Raw genomic sequence first — 19433 nt, 5'->3', positions numbered from 1 at the left:
GCATTCTTGGAAGGACTCAAACGAGTAATTCCTCCAAGCCACCCATCAGCTCCAATGTGGAACCTCAACTTGGTCCTCACACGCCTGATGGGTCCACCCTTTGAAGCTCTACACTCATGCGAGATTCAATTCCTCACCTGGAAAGTAGCTTTCCTAGTAGCAATCACTTCTTTGAGGAGAGTTAGTGAACTCCAGGCACTAACCGTTCAAGAGCCATTCATACAGGTTCACGCCAACAGGGTCGTACTACGTACCAACCCCAAATTCATGCCCAAGGTGATATCGCAGTTCCACATGAATCAAACCATTGAACTGCCTGTTATCTTTCAAAACCCACAAACTGTCTCAGAAAGAGCACTCCATACACTGGATGTAAAGAGAGCCCTCATGTACTATATAGACAGGACTAAAGTCTTTAGGAAAACAAAACAACTTTTCGTTGCCTTTGCCCCACACCACAAAGGTAACGCCATCTCCAAAGCAGGTATAGCCAGATGGATTGTTAAATGTATTCAAATTTGCTATCAAAAAGCTAAACGCACATTAACGATTCCCCCACGAGCCCACTCAACACGTAAGTTAGGGGCCTCCATGGCTTTCCTGGGAAACATTCCTTTGCATGATATATGTAGAGCAGCCACCTGGTCCACTACACATACATTTACCAAACACTATTGTGTAGATGTGCAATCAAAACAGCAGGCAGCTGTAGGACAGGCTGTTCTCAAAACTCTTTTTCAGACCGCTGCAGCTGGCACTGGTAGCAGCCGCTAATGGGAGGTACTGCTATGTATTCTATGCACAGATATGAATTCAGCAGCCCACATGCCTCGAACTGAATATGCTACTTACCAGTATGCATCTGTTCTTGGCATGTAGGGCTGCTGACATTCATATCGCCCACCCTCCTCCCCGGCGCCTGTAGCAGCTGCAGCTCTCAGAATTCCTGTATAGCATGGTCATCACTTTCTGTATCTACTCCATCACTGCCACAATGGCGAAAAACAATCTGAGGATGGAGAGGATGCCCATGCGCACTGTGGTCCAGGGGAGGAGTCACCTATCTCAGGATACTTCGAAGACTCTTCCAGGACAACAACGTGCAAACATCCGGACCCAACACTAGGCGGCGATCTATGCACAGATATGAATGTCAGCAGCCCTACATGCCAAGAACAGATGCATCTGGTAAGTAGCATATTCATTTTACATCTCCATGCTGCATCCTTTCCAAAATGTACGGTTGAGCCTTCTTTACAAGAATATGGCACACCCCTGTGTTTTCCTTAGCGCTAGTGCTAAAAATAGCTACCTAGTGCCAACACAGACACCCTTGCACCATAGTGCAAGGGTGTCTGCTTTGCACGGATGATTGTTTTTGTGCAGGAAGGTGTCCCTTCCTGCACATAAACAATCATTAATGACAATTTGCTCTTTCTATGTGTGCTGCAGATGCAAAACACGAGGAGAAATAAAAGTATTTCTCCTCGTTGCACCAATCTAGCGCCTGCTTTTGCATCGTGTTCGTTTTTGGCGCTGCCTCAGATTTACAGATCCTTGTAAATCTAGGTCAGCATTAAAAATCAATGGGTGTTGTGGTGGAACGCCCACAGCATCACTCATTGCACACTCCTATCACGCAGAAACCTGCATGGAAGGGTCCCATATTTACAAAGCGGTGTTAAGCCATGCAAAGTGGCTTAGTGCCGCTTTCTAAATATGGTGTAGGAAATTGCCCACTGGAACGTCGAGAAAAGTGATGTTCCAGTGGTTCAATCCTCATGTACATATCCCCCTTGATGGCTAGTTTTATGGACCAAAGATTCAGGTGAGACAGTACTTGGTGATAGTCGGGTTCTAGGAATGTAGATAAATTTGTTTTTATACATCTGCCAATTTGGTGGTCCCAGAGCAAATGAAATAGACTTACTTAACATTTTCGCTCGTTGCCATTTATTTTGTAGTGGTCAGACAAATTTTCCAGTGTACCATGTGACAAGAGTGTGTGCCACTCACCCATTCAGTAGTGATATGGGCTTAGCTGCTATATTCTGATAACAGTATGAACTACGGTATATTTTGTGCCACTTAATATAATCTGACACATCTAAATTGAATGTATGATTTTTTTCCCCGTGTTTATTGTTTATTTATAGGAACTACGAGAAGTATTTTATCAAGGCTCAGAAAGTGCGGCGCCTTATTGCCAATGACTTTCTTCAGGTTTTCAGTTCGGGTGTAGACATGCTACTTACTCCTACCACCCTTAGTGACGCAGCACCTTACCTGGAATTTATCAAGGAAGATAACCGAACGCGCAGTGCGCAAGAGGATATATTTACACAGTCTGTGAACATGGCAGGTAAGACGCACCCATTTTCCATTTCTTATATGTATTTAGTGTGTTACCTTGTGTGCTTTAGTTGGTGGTTACTACTTACTCCCTTTACCTCTGCTTAGTCAGCACCTTAAATTCAATTCAATAATGAAGGTAATAGAAAGTGCAGTTCTCAAGAAGGGTTAGTTACTACAAGGCAGATAAGGGTAAACTACCTTCTATTTACTCCCCACTTTTTCTGCCTTTCTTTATAGTGCTTCTAGGTGCATAGCTGCCAGTGCTTGCTTTGCAACAGAATGAGTGCTGGTGCCCAGTGCTCTGCTCAGAAACCCACGGAGGGCGCTATTAGATGTCAGCCAAGGCTGCTTGATCTTGCATCCACCTCATGCCTCTTTAATTCACTTCCAGACATTCTCTGCCCCTTTATCTCACTCTTACAGGTTCCTACTTTCTCCCTTTGTGTCTTTGTCTTCCACCGTCATTCCCTTCTATGTATTTTTCTCGCTCTTGCTCTCAGAAAAATCTGATAAGGAAAAATAAGTGCCGGTCCCCAAAAATGAGTGCCAGTGGCATCCCACCAAAAACCACCGCCTGAAATCAAGTACCTGCTTTTCGTCTTAGCAGAGATTGATTTAATTAATCATTTTCATCCTACCTGTTATGTGCTTTAAGAGGTGTGCGTCAACATGGGAGTTGCCAAAGGGCAAAATCAAAGGATGAACACGGTCTTTAAACATATACTTTATTTTACCTCTGTTTGTGTTCTATCAAGCCTGGCAAGCAGTAGCGGCTGCTACCAGGCGGGTGGTGGGGCGGGGGAGGGGAATTAAAAAAATAAAAAGCGTTTTGATTGGCCTGAGTGCCGTGGATCAGCGCTCAGACTGGGAGAGTTTACATGTTCCTCACCAGGCTGTGTAATGCAGCCTGGAGAGGAAGATGCAGAGTGAGCATGACTGTTTAGCCATCCCGATAGGGCCGGTCAAGCAGACATGCCAACTTAAGGAGTAAAAACCACTCCTTCCCTGCTCTGCCCAGCCCTGCCCGTCCACCCTAAGATCCACTGAAGTCAATAGGAAAAATACAATTATAATAACGGTACTTTATTATCATTGTATTTTTTCTTCGGAGAAGTGGAGAGATGCTCCTCCGCCATAGCGGAGGAGCCGCCACTGCTGGCAAGAATGCTGAGTGCACTTCTGAGACTAAGAGGAGGATTGTGAAACAGTTTTGTCAAGATCAATCCCACCATGAATTCATAGCCTGTGATGCACCAGGGACCTGTTCTGTTCCTGACCCTCGAGTGCCTTTGGAGGCCAAGTCACTGCCTCTCATAGAGTATCTCCGTCAATAGTTATGGGCTTCTCAGTGTGGGTTGTAAACATGAAGTACCTTATATATTGACTATTTTGATATGAAGCATCTATAGGATACAACATGTCCAAAGTATTGAAATGCACTTCATAACAGAGCACTGCAAAATTTCAATAAGGCAAGGAATGTACCTGGCTACACCTAAGAGGATGGAAACTGGGGTGATTTTGTTGCAAGGAATCCATCTCAGAGATGCTTAGCACCAATGTTTGAAAATGGAGTCTGCGATTGCTAACTAATTATTATGCCAGTGGTGGCACTTTGGTTTATTTTGCATTCTTAGCATCTGGAAAATTATTAAATTAACATGGCCAGTTTAAATACCCAAGGAGAAAGCGCATGTTTCATAGGTTTCATATACTAAAACATGCTCTTCTTTTTTTTATAACTGGAATTCTTCTAAGTCTTTATTAAGTACCCAAATGCACTGTGTGGTTTCAAGAAGTGGACTCTAAGAATTCGGAAGTCCTTCTGCTACCCTTTGTGCTCAACGCGGGTCACTGTGAGCTCAAAAGCACCAGACCGACACGGTATTAATAGACCTCTTTTTACTGTTGGTGGCTCACCTGGTTTCAGATGGTGTGCTATAATGTGAATTGTTTTAGATTAGTTCCCACAAAAAATATATTTGAGGTAACCAGTGAGTATGGTGCGGTTTCTCCTACGTTCTCAGTTGATTGTTGCTTTTGGATTGACGATTAGAGATGAGATCTTGGAACTCCTCAATCATAATTAGGATTGTTCCAACAGTCGGGGATTAATCTGGTTAGTAGGGAACATTTATTTGCAACTGGGATATTCATATTATTTAGAGTAGTATTCAGTTGACTAAGAGAAGTCAGCTTCAAACTGAAAACAAATATTAGGTGTACCCTTACTGTACCTCCTCCTTGACATGTCCCTCACTACATCGAATACATACATCGAATACATGTATCGAATACATATGTGTGTGTGTGTGTGTGTGTACATATATACACACACACATGTATATATATCTATATACACTCCACTACGGAAGTTCCATCCAGAAATTATTGAATTCGGAGCTCCTGCTCCTTATTCATAGACTTCACTTTTCGTTCACTGCCACGCCTATTTTCTCCTATGCCTCCTAATGAATAATCGCCCTCAGGTGGGCCTCCAAGTAAGTCGTGCATTATGAGAGTTGTAGTGCCTGTTTAATAAGTTTCACTCCTTTAGTAGTTTTAATTTCTATCCTTAAGTAGGTTCTGTGTCCTTCTCGAATTGTTCACTAAAATAATGTTTTTGCCCTTCAGTAGGCTTCAGATTGCCAGCCTGATGTCTTGATTATTCCTTCCAGTGTGCTGCTCGTAGGCTCAGCAGAGTTCTAAGTCTGCAGCCCCACTTACTGTTCAAGGGTGGTGCATCTCCACATTACTAATTTAGAAAATTCCACTTCTAAAAAGTGGACATTTCTCTGCTCTTAACTTATATCTGTGTACCTGCAGCTTGCCTCCAAAACATGTCTGGGGTGGGTGACAGCTACCCTTTGTGCATTTCCTCTACACCGCCACAAACACAGGAAGAATGGGTGTGATAGAGAACTCATCTGCATTCTGATCGATCTTCCTGGGCAGGAAGAGAGAGGAGAGCTGACACTTACACCTAAATAGGTAGGGTCATGTTTCCCATAGAAAGGGCTCATTACCCTCTACAGATAGCCTGGCAGGCAGGCAGGGCTGGGATGAAAGGGGACTTGTGCACTTCAAGGGCCTGCTTTGAAGTCATTCTCAGTTCAAAGGCACATTTGAGGATAAGTACTATCTGGAATTTTGGGGGCATTGGCATGCCCATTTTGGACAGCCCCCACCCCGATATACATAAAATAAATAAATCCTGGGGGTGGGGGGGGATCAGGGGCTACTGCCCCCACCTGCCTCCCAGGGCGGCAGAAAGACTGTTTTCATTAAGATTAGGGTGGGGGCAGCCCACACCGCCCTTTTATATTAAAAAAAAAAAGTAAATGCCTGGTGTCTAGTGGACTTTCTGCCCCCCCGGGGGGTAGATCGGGGGTAATATCCCCCATCTACCTCTCCTGTCTAACTCGGTGCTCAGTGGGCTGAGATAGCCCCCTGAGCGCTGAAACAATGAAACTAAAAAGAGTCGATAAGCTCATTTCAGTTTCGGTTTCACTGAAAAGACGTCAGCGCGATGCGCGCGCTGATCGTCATTTCAGTGAAAGAATCAGAACAGCCTCAGGAGCTGGGTAAGCTCTTGACCAGCTCCAGAGGCTGTTTGATAGAAAAAAAATCCCTCTGGTGTCCTCACCAGAGGGATTTCCTGTGCCATGTGCGCCCAATGGCTGGGAAGCTTCCGACGCACATGAGCACTGTATAGTGCACAAGCAATGTTTGGAAACAGAGTTTCTGCAAATATGTGTCATTTGCATATCACCAAGTCAAGTTTTTCTGGTTTGTTTTGATCCTATTTAACTCTCTGTTTGCATCACACTTCTTAATTACAAAAAAATATGCTTTCATAATTCCTGATATATTTTGAAATATTAACAGGCTATTTATTTAAATGATATGTGTTAGATAAAAATAACTGACATCTTTAGACCGCTCACTTGACAAAAAACCTCTAACTCTAGTAAGATATAAAAATAAACTCAATTTTCCAAGCAGCAGTTAGTAAAAAGCCCAACTGACATTTGATATCTTACCTTGAACAGACAGCAAATGTATCAAGATAAAAACAAGATTTAATGGCATTTTCATTGCTCATTCACTTTCTGAATGAACAGAACACCTGTTCCTTTCCAGCCTAAATGCACTCGCCAGATGGGTCGACCTGATAAAATTGTACTTGCATTGTGAGTGGGCCAGTAGATTTTTCGAAGCCTGGTGTGGGTGGCACAAACAGTGCTGGAGGCATAGTAGCATTTAGATTGCAGGTCCTGGGTATCTGGTATACCACTTTACAAGGGACTTGTAAGTAAACTAAATATGCCAATCATGTATACAACAATGTCACCATGTTTAAGGGAGAAGCACATGCACTTTAGCGCTGGTTAGCAGTGGTAAAGAGCTCAGAGTCCTAGGGCCAACAAAAAGATACAGCAAAGGAGGAGGTAAGCAGGCGAAACATTTGGGGGAAGACCACCCTAAGGATGACAGGTATAACATGCACCATGGTCTGCACCTCATGATACCCAAAGCACTTTTGTCGTGTTCCTTACCAAATGTGGTCATCCTAATCGGTGTACAATAAACTTATTTATTTGGGTTTTGTTAGGCACTGGCTAGTGATCGGCGGCAGTATGTGATGCTGCTAAAGATAGGCAAGTGTTTCTTGGGTAGCCTCGCCCCCTGCCTCAGCGGCAGCGGCGGTCCCTTCATTAAGACGTTGGGGCGTTGCCCCACTCATATTTTGCCTCCACCACCCACCAGTTAATGTGAGCAACAAACAACAAATGATTCATTATAAACAATCAACATTCTGCCTGCTGCAGTAAGCCTTCGCCATGGGCCTGTTAGAGCGCCTGAGGCGGGTCTAAACAGTTGAGGCCTGAGGAGGTGGGGCTTCAATAGCTTTTCTATATACAACCTACACAGTCAGCACAGCTGAGCCCAAGTGCGCATGTCGGGTTTGACATGTTCACTAGAAGCCTACTCTTAGTCTCTCCACCTGCTCATCAGTGAGCCGGGGTGACTTGAGTGCGGCAGCCCCCAGTCTCAGTAGAGCGAGGAGGTTGCCTTCCCCAGCCAATCCAGTTGCTGCTGTAACAGCAGGAGCAACGTCTGGATTGGCTTAGAAGTGCAGTGTTTTAGTTACTAGGCAGGGCCCCCGCTAAACTGTTGAGCACATGTGATGTGGGAGGAGGCTGACTGTCTCTCTCCTCTTTTCGTGGAGCACAAGAAACCCTTGAGGAAACTTGGCACCAAACCAAAAGTGGTAGAACTGGCACCCGCACCTAAACCCAAAGTTTCAGTACCGACCCCGCCCGACGCAAAAAAAAAACCCAAAGGAATTCAAGATGGTGGTAAGTGAGACCATTCCATGAGTCACTGGGCAGGAGTAGCGTAAGGGCACTGTCGGAGAATGGGTAACTTCAAAAAGTTAAGTCAAAAAAGGAGCACTTTGGAGTTTGGACGTGACGTACAACTGCAATCAGCCCTTTTATTCTTTCATGTCTGCGATGTTACCGAAATAAAAAGTGGTAAATCATTCATCTTTCCTTTCGTCCTGAAAAAAAATTCCCCATGGCCCAAACACGCTCGCAGATTGAAACTGCTGAGTCCTTTGTCTGGTACGGCCTCAAATAAAAAACACTCCTGACCTGCCAGGGACCGTCATTATAGGCACACTGAAAAAAGTACTTCTCACTGCCTGAGGGATCCCTGCCAGTGCCAACACCAGGGAAGCATGCAGAAAAGTACAATATGTCCCTTTCAAATTGGCCATTCATTTTACAGCACGCGTCTTCAATTGGTGTTTTTCAGCGCTGTGCTTCCCATATTTCATTTTTTTATGTTATGTTACACCTACCCTTCTTTAAAACCTATTTTGTTGTGGTGTCTTAATGTTCCAAAATGTCTTGAACATTCTGAAATTCGAGGATATTGAGAAATTGTTTGTTCGGACAAGGTATGTTATCTAATTTGCGGTCTGGAGAAACGACCCATACAGAGACAGATATCATCGACATAAACTCACTCTCTGTAGCGTCAAATCAGACTGGTTTAACACGAAAGTGACTCTTGAAGTGCATTATATTAGAAGGAGAAAGGGTTAGGATAAAAATTATTTTTTTACAGCATGGCTTAGAATGGGCGACCTTGGAAACTGACAGACATGACATTAGAATGGGACACCATAAAATAACAATCTTAAGGTGTATCATAGCACCAGATTGCAGAGTCAATAAAATAGGCTGCCCCTGGGCCTTCAAATGGGCAGTCTTTGAAATAAATTGGCTTTCATTAGGATGATATATTGTTGCCACAGCACTGATGTACTAAAGACTTGGCCTTGACAAAGACAGCTCGGCGGTCTTTGCAAATGTGAAGTCCTGCACAAATATACACTTTACACTGTTGCAGGGTCGGGAGGTGGAGAACAGCAGGGCCATTGGAAATGCAAATGGTAGGCTGGAGGACTGCTATACCTTGCAGGCTTCCATCACAGCAGTTGCAAATATTTGCAGTGAGGCACAAGCTGATTTCCAATCCATTATTATTAATGAGCCGATCGGGTTGTGTACTTTTGGAAACAGTTGCATTATGCTGCTGTGTTTCATTTGGAAAATCATTTGAAGTTGGAGGGGAAAATGGAGGTCTCATGTCTAGTTGCTTTTATTTCTCATTCAAAAGAAAAAGGTGGTTAAGAAACGTAAAATTAATGAGTTAAAGTCAAATGGTGAATACTAAGTAACTATGATTTATTTACAGAGGCAGTCTCAGTGCAGGGTTGAATGCAGTGTGTCTGCACACTTCACAGGTTGCAGTAAGAGACAGAAGCTACTTAACTATGCATAACATTTCTCTGGCCTCTACACCGAGACTCAGATGGCTATAACCGCCTCAAAAGTCTCAAACATATGTGTCCTATTCGTACCAGCACTGTGCACAAGCATAATGCACTGCCTGTTAGCAACGTTAAGGGCAAACATTATGTTTCGTCCCAACTTCCTCATTGCATGTCAGCACATGCATATAGTAAGGTTGTGTTTAGCCGATTGAAAAACATGGTGTTTGTGTCCAGAAATTGTCAGTTGCAGACCTTGGCTTGCCATGCAACCTGTGCAGTGTTTTGGTAGAGAAGCCTAGATTGTCAATTGCCAGCAACTCTTAAAATCGCAAAGTGCAATATGAGAATGTCATTGTTTTAACATCCAATCAGTTTTACTATTATTATTATATGCTACACGTTTTCATAATTTCTGTCCTCTGCTGTTAGCACTGTGCATTGTGCTAAAGAAGTGCTTTATGCACCTATCCTACCATACACATATCCATCCATCCAACCTTCCACCCAGAATCTATCCACCCTTCCAGTAGGGATCCATCCATGAATCCACCTCTTCCATCATTCTGTCCACCAATTCATTCATCAATTCATGTCATCTTTCCATTCACCAAGTTATCCATCCTTCCACAACACCATCTGTTCTTCTATCCTATTCATCCACCCCTTCTTTCCTGCATCTGTCTATTCACCCCACAACCATCCACCCATCCTGCCAAAATCCATACACCCATTCATTCATCCATCAGCACATTTGACCATTCATCCATACATCCTCCTCAAACACATCCATCCAATCACCCACCCATCCATCCACATCAGTCTTCCAAACATACATACCTGCATGCATCCACCCATCCACAACTGGCAAATAACTGATCGATTTCTGAACAATGAATTTATAAAACGTTAAAGTATTCCATGTCCGCGATTTAGTTCCTGTTTATATTTTACATTTTACTTAATCTTGCATGCCTTAGGCTGGCTCACTATTTCCAGGATGTTGTATTTCTTGCGTAGCATATTTCTTTTGTACAGTGCATACTTTGAACTTAGTCGCCTTCAGGCATTTTTAATGGGCTACCATTGAAAGCTGTGGAGCAAAGGCTGAAGGCAGTGCACATTTTGCTCAATGCCTGTCAGTGGCTCAAAAAGGTGTTCAGAATACTTGGTCATCCAATCCTTGGCCTCTCTGCTGAACAAACAGAGCAATGGTCACTTATTCCAGTTGCAATTGTGATTCTGTGCAACTGTGTTTGAAGGAGGTACACAGTTGTCAAAATATTGACAAAGGCAAAACTAAATCAAAATACAGTGCTTACGGGTAAATCGGTATGTTTAGGGGTTGTGAATTGAATTTCTCTGATTATACTGTATAAGCAGCTACCCATGTCATTATCATATGAAATCTCTTTATTGGTGTAACAAGTATACTTTCACAACTGCTTTACTAACCTTTTTTACTTTCTCAAATTTGCTTGAAAATGCACCTTTTGTCCATTCGTTTTCAAAAATGTCCCTGGGGTCCCACCCTCCCAACCCCTCAAACCGAACCCACCTTATGACGGTCGGGCTCGCCATCTGCGCTTACTTGCCACAGGGCATTTATCCTGCACGTTTACACTTACCACTTTCAAATATCACCAGCCGCCACTGCTCAGCGGAGGATGAGCAGTAGTGGGTCGGTGTTGTGGTGTTCATCAAAGCTCATGATGTGTTTTTCAGGTTCTGTCCCTTGAAAAGGAGGATGGTTTACTTTAGGAGCTTAGCGGAGGGATGTAAGATAAAACAATTTAAAAAAAAAAAAGTATGATTTCAACAGGCTCGAGGCCACGATACAGCTAACCATACTAAGCAATGAATTATGTCATTCTGCTGCACCTTCTTTTCCTCAAGGCCTAAAGTTTATTGCTATTTCCCTGTGATCGTGAGTGTTGCTTTCCTTACCACCACCACCATGTGTTAGTGAGGGGCACGTTTACCTCTCATGGAATTTGCTATGAGTTAACCTGAACGAAATTCTAGTTTTGGAGTTTCACAGATTTTAATACTGCGATCATTGATGGTTGAAACATTTTACAATTCTTGTATGATCAATGCCTTCCCTAAAATGTCTGGGATTTTGTTTTGCAGCTCTTGCTGAGGCAATCTCTTTTGCAGCAAAACAGTGGTCATACACATAATCCAAGATTTTCACAGGCCAGGTAATTTGGAAATGGTGGCTCCCGGGACGTTTTTTGGTCTGGCTTTTTAGCGCAATTGATAAGTTAACAATTTTTAAAAAAACACATATAATCGGTTTTGATTCCACCCAGAGGACTAATTCTCTATCCAGTGGTGGCTCCTCCGCTAAGGCGGAGGAGCGTCACCCCACTGCTTTTAAGCAGTGTCACCAAAGAAAAAATAAAATGATAATCACTCTAAGTTATTATCATTTTATTCTTTGCGTGTTGCGTCAGCTTTGCGGGCGGGGTTGCTCTGCTGACAGAGCAGGGTAAGGGAGGAGTGGTTTGTACTCCCTAAAGTGCGCATGAATCTTTGGCCTGCCCTTAAACATTCATGCGCACTTTGCATGTTCTCCACCCAGGCTACATTACAGCCTGGGTGGAGAACATGCTCAGGCCCCCATTCCCTGGCTGAGTGCCGAACTACGGTACTCAGACCAATCACAATGCTGCAATGTGATTGGTAAGCACCCAGGCTCCCCAGAGCCAATCACAACGCTGCATTGCAGCATTGTGATTGGCTGAGGGGAGCCTTGGTGCTTCTGGGGTGCTCTGTTCCAGAGACGACGATGGAGAGAGCGGTGAAACACATGGAGAAGGTACGTTTTTTTTATTCTTTACCTCCTCTCCCGGCTCCCCCTCTACCTCCCTCCTCCGCCTCACCCCCTCTCACCCACCATCTGTGCCAGCCACCACTGTCTCTCATCTTATGCTTTTGACTGTATGGCATATCGTTCCACCTCCAATGGCATGCTTTCGTTAGAGTGCATAACTGACTATTTTACCTTTCAAAAGCACATTTAATGAACTCACGGTATATTATTTAACTCATAAGTGCATCATATGTAGAAAACATGCATTTATTTAGGGGTTTTCCACACCTGCCTTTTCTATGTTTTTGCCAGTATTCAGAATGAAAACCCGACCGATTGACTTTGCCTATTCTTGTCCTGAGAGTTGGAAGCCTGGAACTTAAATGACGTCTGAATGCATTCGCTATAAAATTAGACCAGGAATGCCCAATTTAGGTCCCGAAAGGCCGGAATCATGGGATATCCAGATAAGAAAGATTAACATAAAATGGAATGTAATTAAATGTAGAGAGTTTATCCTGAAGATCCCGGATCCGGCTCTCTTCGACCCTGTGTTGACCACGTCTCATCTCGAAAAGTAGAAAAGATTGCGAATACTAAAGTTTAATAAAAAGACGGGAGCGTGTTCCATTTACAGTGGGACCAGGCAACAACAAACTGTGCATGTCCCAAAGGAAGGGAAGTCACAACAATAATTTGCCAGAGCTTCATAAGGGACTGTACATATGCATTAAATAAAGATAACTTCGTTTCTGAGGTTTGTTGTCAACAGGGCCGGACTGGGAACAGAAACCAGTCCTGGCAAACTGCTCAGCTGGTCCCCCTGGGGTGAGGGGAGTGCAGCCAAGCAGTTTGCGAGGGCCGGTTTCGGCCGATTTTGTTACAGGGGGCCGATTTTGCCAACCCCCAGCAACAGAAACGGCACCCAGGGGGCCAAAACCGGCCCTCACCCTAGCGGCCTACGGGGGAAACGCCCGGTGCCCGCTATGGCCAGTCCGGCCCTGGTTGTCAATGGAACAGTCGAGCCTCTCCACAAACGGAGTGGTTTATGTGTGCTTCTGCTTTTCATCGACCCTGTTAGGCTATTGATTAAAATGTCCACTCTAGTCCGCCCGGAGACAGGCTCTTTGCTGCATCCACTTCGTGACATTGGTTTTGTTTTTGATTTCCAGGATTACCAGCCGTGACTGTACCAGCTGCTCTTTCAGACAGAGGCTTACCGCTGGGGCTTCAATTTATTGGCCGCGCGTTCTGCGAACAGCAGCTTCTGATGGCAGCCAAGTGGCTCGAGCAGCAAGTGCAGTTTCCAGAAATCCTGCTGGAAGGCGAGTTAGACAGTCTCCTCACAGATTACACACCAAAGCAACAACTTTATAAAACGCACCCAGTATCTTGAATATCTACATTGCATTCCAAAATTAGTACCATAAATTAGCCTTATACAAAGCAATATAAAATAGTTTTTATTTTTTAAAAATGCGTTGTTTAGATTTTGCTGCAATAAAAGCTAAACCTTGTGTAGCAGTGTGTTCTATAATACAATTTGTATGTGTGTACGCTTGTTTGTTAATCGCGGAAGTTGTGCATTTGTTATTGAAAGTGTTGGGCCCGATTCATGAAAATGAATGCAGATTTTGGAGGTGGGTGTTTTAAGCCACACCATTAATTTAAATGCCACACCTCTCAGAAAGGATTCCTAGTTATGCTTCATAGGCCACGCCCCTTTTAGAGACCCCGCCACTTTTTAAATCCCACTTAAAGCCCCAGGGAAATGTTCTTCAGAAATATTTGAGCGCCTTTCTTTGTTCGCAAGTCCTGAATTATGTTCACCACCGTATAGAGGGGAGGACGGGACGGCAGGACTAATCATGGTCAGCCTTTCTTGGCCCAGACTTTCTTATGTTGAAACTACCCCTCTTGCTATGCCCTACCTCTGCTACTGAGCATTAGAATGAATAACACAGAGAGGCACTGACATACATACATACATACATACATACATATGTGGGCTTTGCACTAGCGTCGTCTCACCTCACACTCCCCATATAAACCACCTTTGACTGTGTACCCGGGGAGGTTGTTAATTATCCCTGGCAATAAACGTAACAACAATTTTTAAATTTTATACCACACAATTTTATGGCACAGCTTATGCATCTTTTAGCTTTTATATCTATGGTGCTTTTATGCTATTGTTTTGTATAAGATTTTAAGTAATCATACAATAAAGATTCATTCAATGCGATGCAATGCTTACATACATATGTGTTCTTTTTTGCTCTCTCTGTTGCCAAGACTATGTTAAGACACTTAAAAATATACTTTTCTCAGAAATTCAAGGACTAGCTTTCGAAATGTAAATCATTCTGTCCTCGGATATTTGGACTTATTTGTATACATCTCCTTTGATTTTCAGGAGAAGCAGGGTAAAATATGATTACTACCAGGAGATTTTGACATGCAAAGGATCTTTAACAGTTAGTACGTAGTACCTCAAGAATAGTAAATTGGTTTGTAGATACCCGCTCCTTCATTTTTCATTGGCTCTCATTAGCCCAATGGGTGGAGGAACATGGTTCTTCAACCCAATAGATAAGGGAGAATAATCGTGTCCGCGACCTGCAGTGCACCTTCTAAAGACTCCTGTAAATGGTCATAGCTCATGTAGAGGAAGGAGAGCAGCAGCTTTGTTGAAAATCATATATGAGTGAGGGATGCACATACCTATAACCTGCCACAGTCATGTCCCGCACTCCTAAACAATTCAATTAAGAATGCCCAAAGAACTGCGTTCTGTGGTAAAGCAGTAGACTCAGGAATATCCAAATTTTTAAGACCCAAAGGCAGAGAACATTTCTGTCTCCTACTTATATTAGCATTTTTTCATATGTGCTGTCAGTCCACCTGGCAGTCACAACCCGACTGCCACGAAATCAACAGTGGCATAGTGCGGACAAGTCATATTTTCATAGCAAGGCATCACCTTTAGTGTGATCGATTGTCCTCTTACCCTCAACTAGGCAAAAGCCAAATAATGCTATGCTTTTCAAACATTAAGTGGAGTCTGGATTGCCACCCTACATTCTAATAATTTTTACAAACACAGTGTTCTTTCTTCTTCTCTCTAATCAAGCATGCTCGTTTTGCAAGTCTCCCCAGTGGCGGTTCCTCTATAAGGGCCGAGGTGGGTCACCTCTCCCTGCTGCGAGTACGGAAAGAGTAAAAAATAAAATGGTAATTGATTGATTTTATTACCATTTTATTTTTTACTTTGCAGCCGAGCCGAGTGTGAGGGCGTGGTGGGGCCAATGGGCCATTGCTGATGATTGGCAGGAAGGAGTGGTGGCAACTTCAGTTTGAATTGTGCATGCTGGTTAGGACGACTGTCTTGCGACGGCAAGCCCGACGTGCACAATTCAAACCTCTCCAACCCGAGTTAGACCCTCGCCCTCTCTAAACTATCCTGATGCTTCTCTGATGCTGCTTCACATTATTAGCAGCATGAGAGCAGCATCTGGATTGGTTAAGGAAGTTGACTGTGGGAGTGGACCTCGCTCAGAGCCATGGACTGGAGAACATCAAGACATGCTGCAAATAATAGGTAAGTACACATTTTTTTATTTTTTATTTTAATAAAACATCCATGTAATGCATGCCATGTTAGCGATTTAGTTACTATATTTCATGCTTTTACTTCTTCTTGACTGTTAGGCGCTTCCCACATGTTGTTCCATCTAGGGCTATTATTTCCCTTATCGGGAAGAGGGTGTTGCGTAACAACCAGAGTTTCCGACTTTGGAGCTGGGGAAGCAGGTGGTTTGAGTCTCGGCGCCAACTCAACATCCTATGATACAGGGCACATCACTTAATCTCCCTGTGCCTTTAAAAAATGAAGGCTGGATCTGTTAATGTAACTGGTGCTCTTCTTAAGCACTCTAATACCTTTGGGTTGAGTTTGCTCACTATATTAAGAATAATCTGCTTGTATAATGCATACTTTGAATGCACAATGTTTTTATTTATGACTCATGCACTGTGAGAAACTCGCATTGCCTCCAGCCTCAATTCCAGAGCTCAGAGTTGAGGTCCGTTATAAACAGAACACTTAAAATTACATTTGTAAAGCGCGACTTATCACCCCTAAGGGTGTCCAGGCGCTGTGGGACGTTGGAGAGATTAAGTGAGCTAGTGCCCAAAGTCACATGATTCTGAGCTGCCGCCGGGGATCGAATTGTGAGCCCTGCACTCCGGAGTCACCCCCTCTGGGCGCTGCGCCACACCTCTCTCATCGATTGAGAGCTTTGGTGTTAAACCTAAAGACGTTTCTGGTTTCTTACGGTGAGTGTCAAAATATTCACTGTGCACGCCTCACCATTTTCATATGTCACCAATCGCCACTGAGTTCCCCCATAGAAAATTATCTTTTAAAAAATGTAAAAGCCCAAAACCCATTAAAAGTATTACTACTGTTATGAAGCAGCCTTCAATTTCTACCATGCTACCATCTTGTACTGCATTAAACTCCAGATTTCTAGTATGCATATTTACTAAATTGTCATAATTTCAGTCTCTTTAATAACATTTTACACTTTAACCGATTAGATTTGGCACCGCGGCCCGTTAAGTTTTGCAACCTCTGTCATGGTTCCACAGAATTAGCCCTAAAATATGCATGTTTACTGCTCCTTCTACGTTATCACACAGATTCGTTTCATTGTGTGTCAGTGTATTTGTGTGTCATAGGATTAGTATCACTGCTGGCTTCGTCCCCACATTTCAAAGCAACATACTGTGTGTGTCCTTCACCGTCATGAGAAAATGATATAATGAGGTTACAAGTTGGCTTAAAGGGGAAGTCCTGTTTGTTTTTTCATTGTAATCAACATCAATGAGTGACTTCCCTCTTCTTTCTCCCCAGAAGGTCAATATTTTTGAGGATGTGCACTTCAAATTTCATTTACTTTGAGTTTTGTATTTGCTTTGGTAGCTCTAATATTGGGTATTGCAATAAGAACCTTATCAATGCTTAAAATGATGTACAGATGGTCTTGTTGTTTCTGATTGATACGTCTGCCTGCAGATAATTCACGTTTAGAATATCACCGTGGGCCAAACTGGATTGGGGAGATTTAAACAGCATTTCTTCCACGTGTCTGTACATCGCACCATTCAACTCCACTTTGACTTCATTCGGCCCTGGAAGTGACGATGGATCCCCAAATAAACACCACCTCTGCGTGTTGACATCAGTTCCTTTCTTTCTGCGCCTTCATATGGGATCCAGAACTCACCCCCAAGTTTTTCTTGTCAGTTGATGAGCTTTTTCTGAAAATTCAACTTTTTCCCCAGTGTGCAAACTATGTCCCATCTTGAAAGTACAGTGTTTAAGCCTTGAAGGGACTGTCACAAACAATTGTCTGATACTGGCCCCTACGAGGTGTGCTTATCGTATTTGGGTTCGGGGCACGACTCCATGTCCTCCAAGAGAATGCCATTATAAATGCGAAGGCGATCCAGGAATGTGAAGTGGAGCTGTATGTCGCAGAACGCCAAAACACGCCATGGAAGTCCCACTCCCACCCAGTCGAGGGTGTGTACCCATTGCCACAACAGGTCTTCGGCATGGTCCAAGTTTTCCAGTAAGTCGAAGCGGCAGCACAAGAAGGCCAAGCAGGACACTTCACAGTTCTGCCACGCTCAGCACGAGAAGTCGTGAGGACATTAGGGTGCCTCTCGGTCTCACTTGAGCTCCCCTGCTGAGGGGCCAATTTTGAAACTAATCCATATGCACTCTAAGTTTCCATGGCCATCAGCGACATTGCAATAAATGGAGGCCTTTAAACAGAGGCCATGCTGCAAATATTTGGAACTCCTCTGGCTCCCTCAGGCGTCCCTTTCAGGCCCCAAGGATCCACAGACCCTGCCGGTGGATCCACCCTCTGCGTTACTGTACTTTCTGAACCCGTCCCTGGTTCTGCTCCAATACCAGAGCCGACCTCTAAACCGTTACCAAAATCCAAGCCCCTTTGACATCACTGCCGGCTTGACGTGGCCCAGCAGCGGAGGAGGACTCTGTCCCCCATAGTCCTGACTCCGAGATAAATTTATCTTAGTCCGACAAAAGTTGTGTCCCAAAACCATACATTCGCACCTGGTCCCAGTCCAATTCAAACTCAGACAGAACCATGCCGTTTCCTCCGAGCCATGCCCCATCCCTCCAGCAACTTTTCAGTTTTGAGTCGGATCGGAGTCAACCAGCCTTTGTAGATGACAATGGGGATTATTTCCCCCCACACTATGATGATGACAATTTGTATTTGGACTGGCAGGAGGTTCGTAGATAGGATATTATCCCAGACACTGAGTTGTATCCTCACACACACGGAGTCATCAACCAAAACTAGTGCCTCCTTTATAGTGGTAATGAGATGCAGGGCCGGCTCTAGGGCGGTGCGACCAGTGCCACCGCGCTGGGTGCTGACTCTTCCAGGGGGCGCCTGTTTGGAAGTATTTTATGGTTTTAAAAGCACCTCCTACTGCATTGCTGGCCTCTGCAATTTTCATACAAAAATAAAAATGTCAAGATAACTCGGTAATTAATGTTCTTCCTGGAAAGAGAAGGAGTTTTGTCAAGTGGAAGTTTTAACTCATTTTATGGTTGCACAGAGGATTAATGTGCCTGCTGCAAAGAATGTGTACCATGCAGATCACAAAGTGCATATAGTTTAAATAGGTCAGTTCTTTTGTCAGAGAGATCCTTTTGTTACTAGCAGTGTAGATGTTAGAATCCTAACATGGAACAGTGAGCTAATAACTGTCGTCAAAGAGCTGCATGCAAACTGCAAGGTAGATTAGAGCAGTATGATTATTTCCCTCCATCTTTCATAATTCTAATGTTTCAAAAAGGGTTCATTTCAGTAAAAAAAAGCACCATCATTAAATGTAGCCCGCAACCATGGGGTTATGTTTTAAATTCTGAGTCTGTGCTTCTCCAGACCAAGCCCTCTTAAACTATACTGTCTAGCACATGGGTACTCACAAACTTTCTCTCGGGGGCCAAATTTACAGTGTGGTTTGTGGCCGAGGGCCGCTCCGGTGGGGGCGGGGTCAGAGGGGGAGGGGCGGGGCTAAAGCAAAAAAAATTGTGACCATGAGGTTGAACACAGGTCCCTGCAGCAGACGCCTTTGTCCACTGAGCCACCAGACCCGACATACACACATCTCTCTGTCTCTGTCTCTGTCTCTCTCTCTCTGTCTCTCTCTCTCTCTCTCTCTCGCGCTATTAAATACATCTGAGAGAGAGTGGTGATGGAGACTTGAGGGGGTACTGTTAAAGGGTAGTAGTATGGGAGTCTCTGGGGGGCGCCAACAAACATTGTCGCACAAGGCGCCACCAGCGCTAAAGCCGGCCTT

At 43.9% G+C, this 19433-nt stretch overlaps 1 protein-coding gene across 3 annotated transcripts in view; it reads left to right on the top strand.

Annotated features, from left to right (window-relative positions):
- The window catches only part of QRSL1 (glutaminyl-tRNA amidotransferase subunit QRSL1), a 108461-nt gene extending 94198 nt beyond the window's left edge, over window positions 1-14263 (top strand). For all 3 annotated transcript variants that reach the window (XM_085611227.1, XM_085611229.1, XM_085611228.1), the window contains 2 exons: window positions 2157-2362; window positions 13193-14263. In XM_085611227.1, coding sequence (XP_085467353.1) covers window positions 2157-2362; window positions 13193-13416 — 430 coding nt within the window. In that variant the 3' untranslated portion in view covers window positions 13417-14263. The remainder of the gene's footprint in view (window positions 1-2156; window positions 2363-13192) is intronic.
- The last annotated feature ends 5170 nt before the right edge of the window (window positions 14264-19433 follow it).

Source organism: Triturus cristatus, chromosome 6 (assembly GCF_964204655.1).
Source record: "Triturus cristatus chromosome 6, aTriCri1.1, whole genome shotgun sequence".
NCBI lineage: Eukaryota > Metazoa > Chordata > Amphibia > Caudata > Salamandridae > Triturus > Triturus cristatus.
Note: the sequence above shows the minus strand (reverse complement) of the source record. Positions and strands in the feature narration are given on the sequence as shown.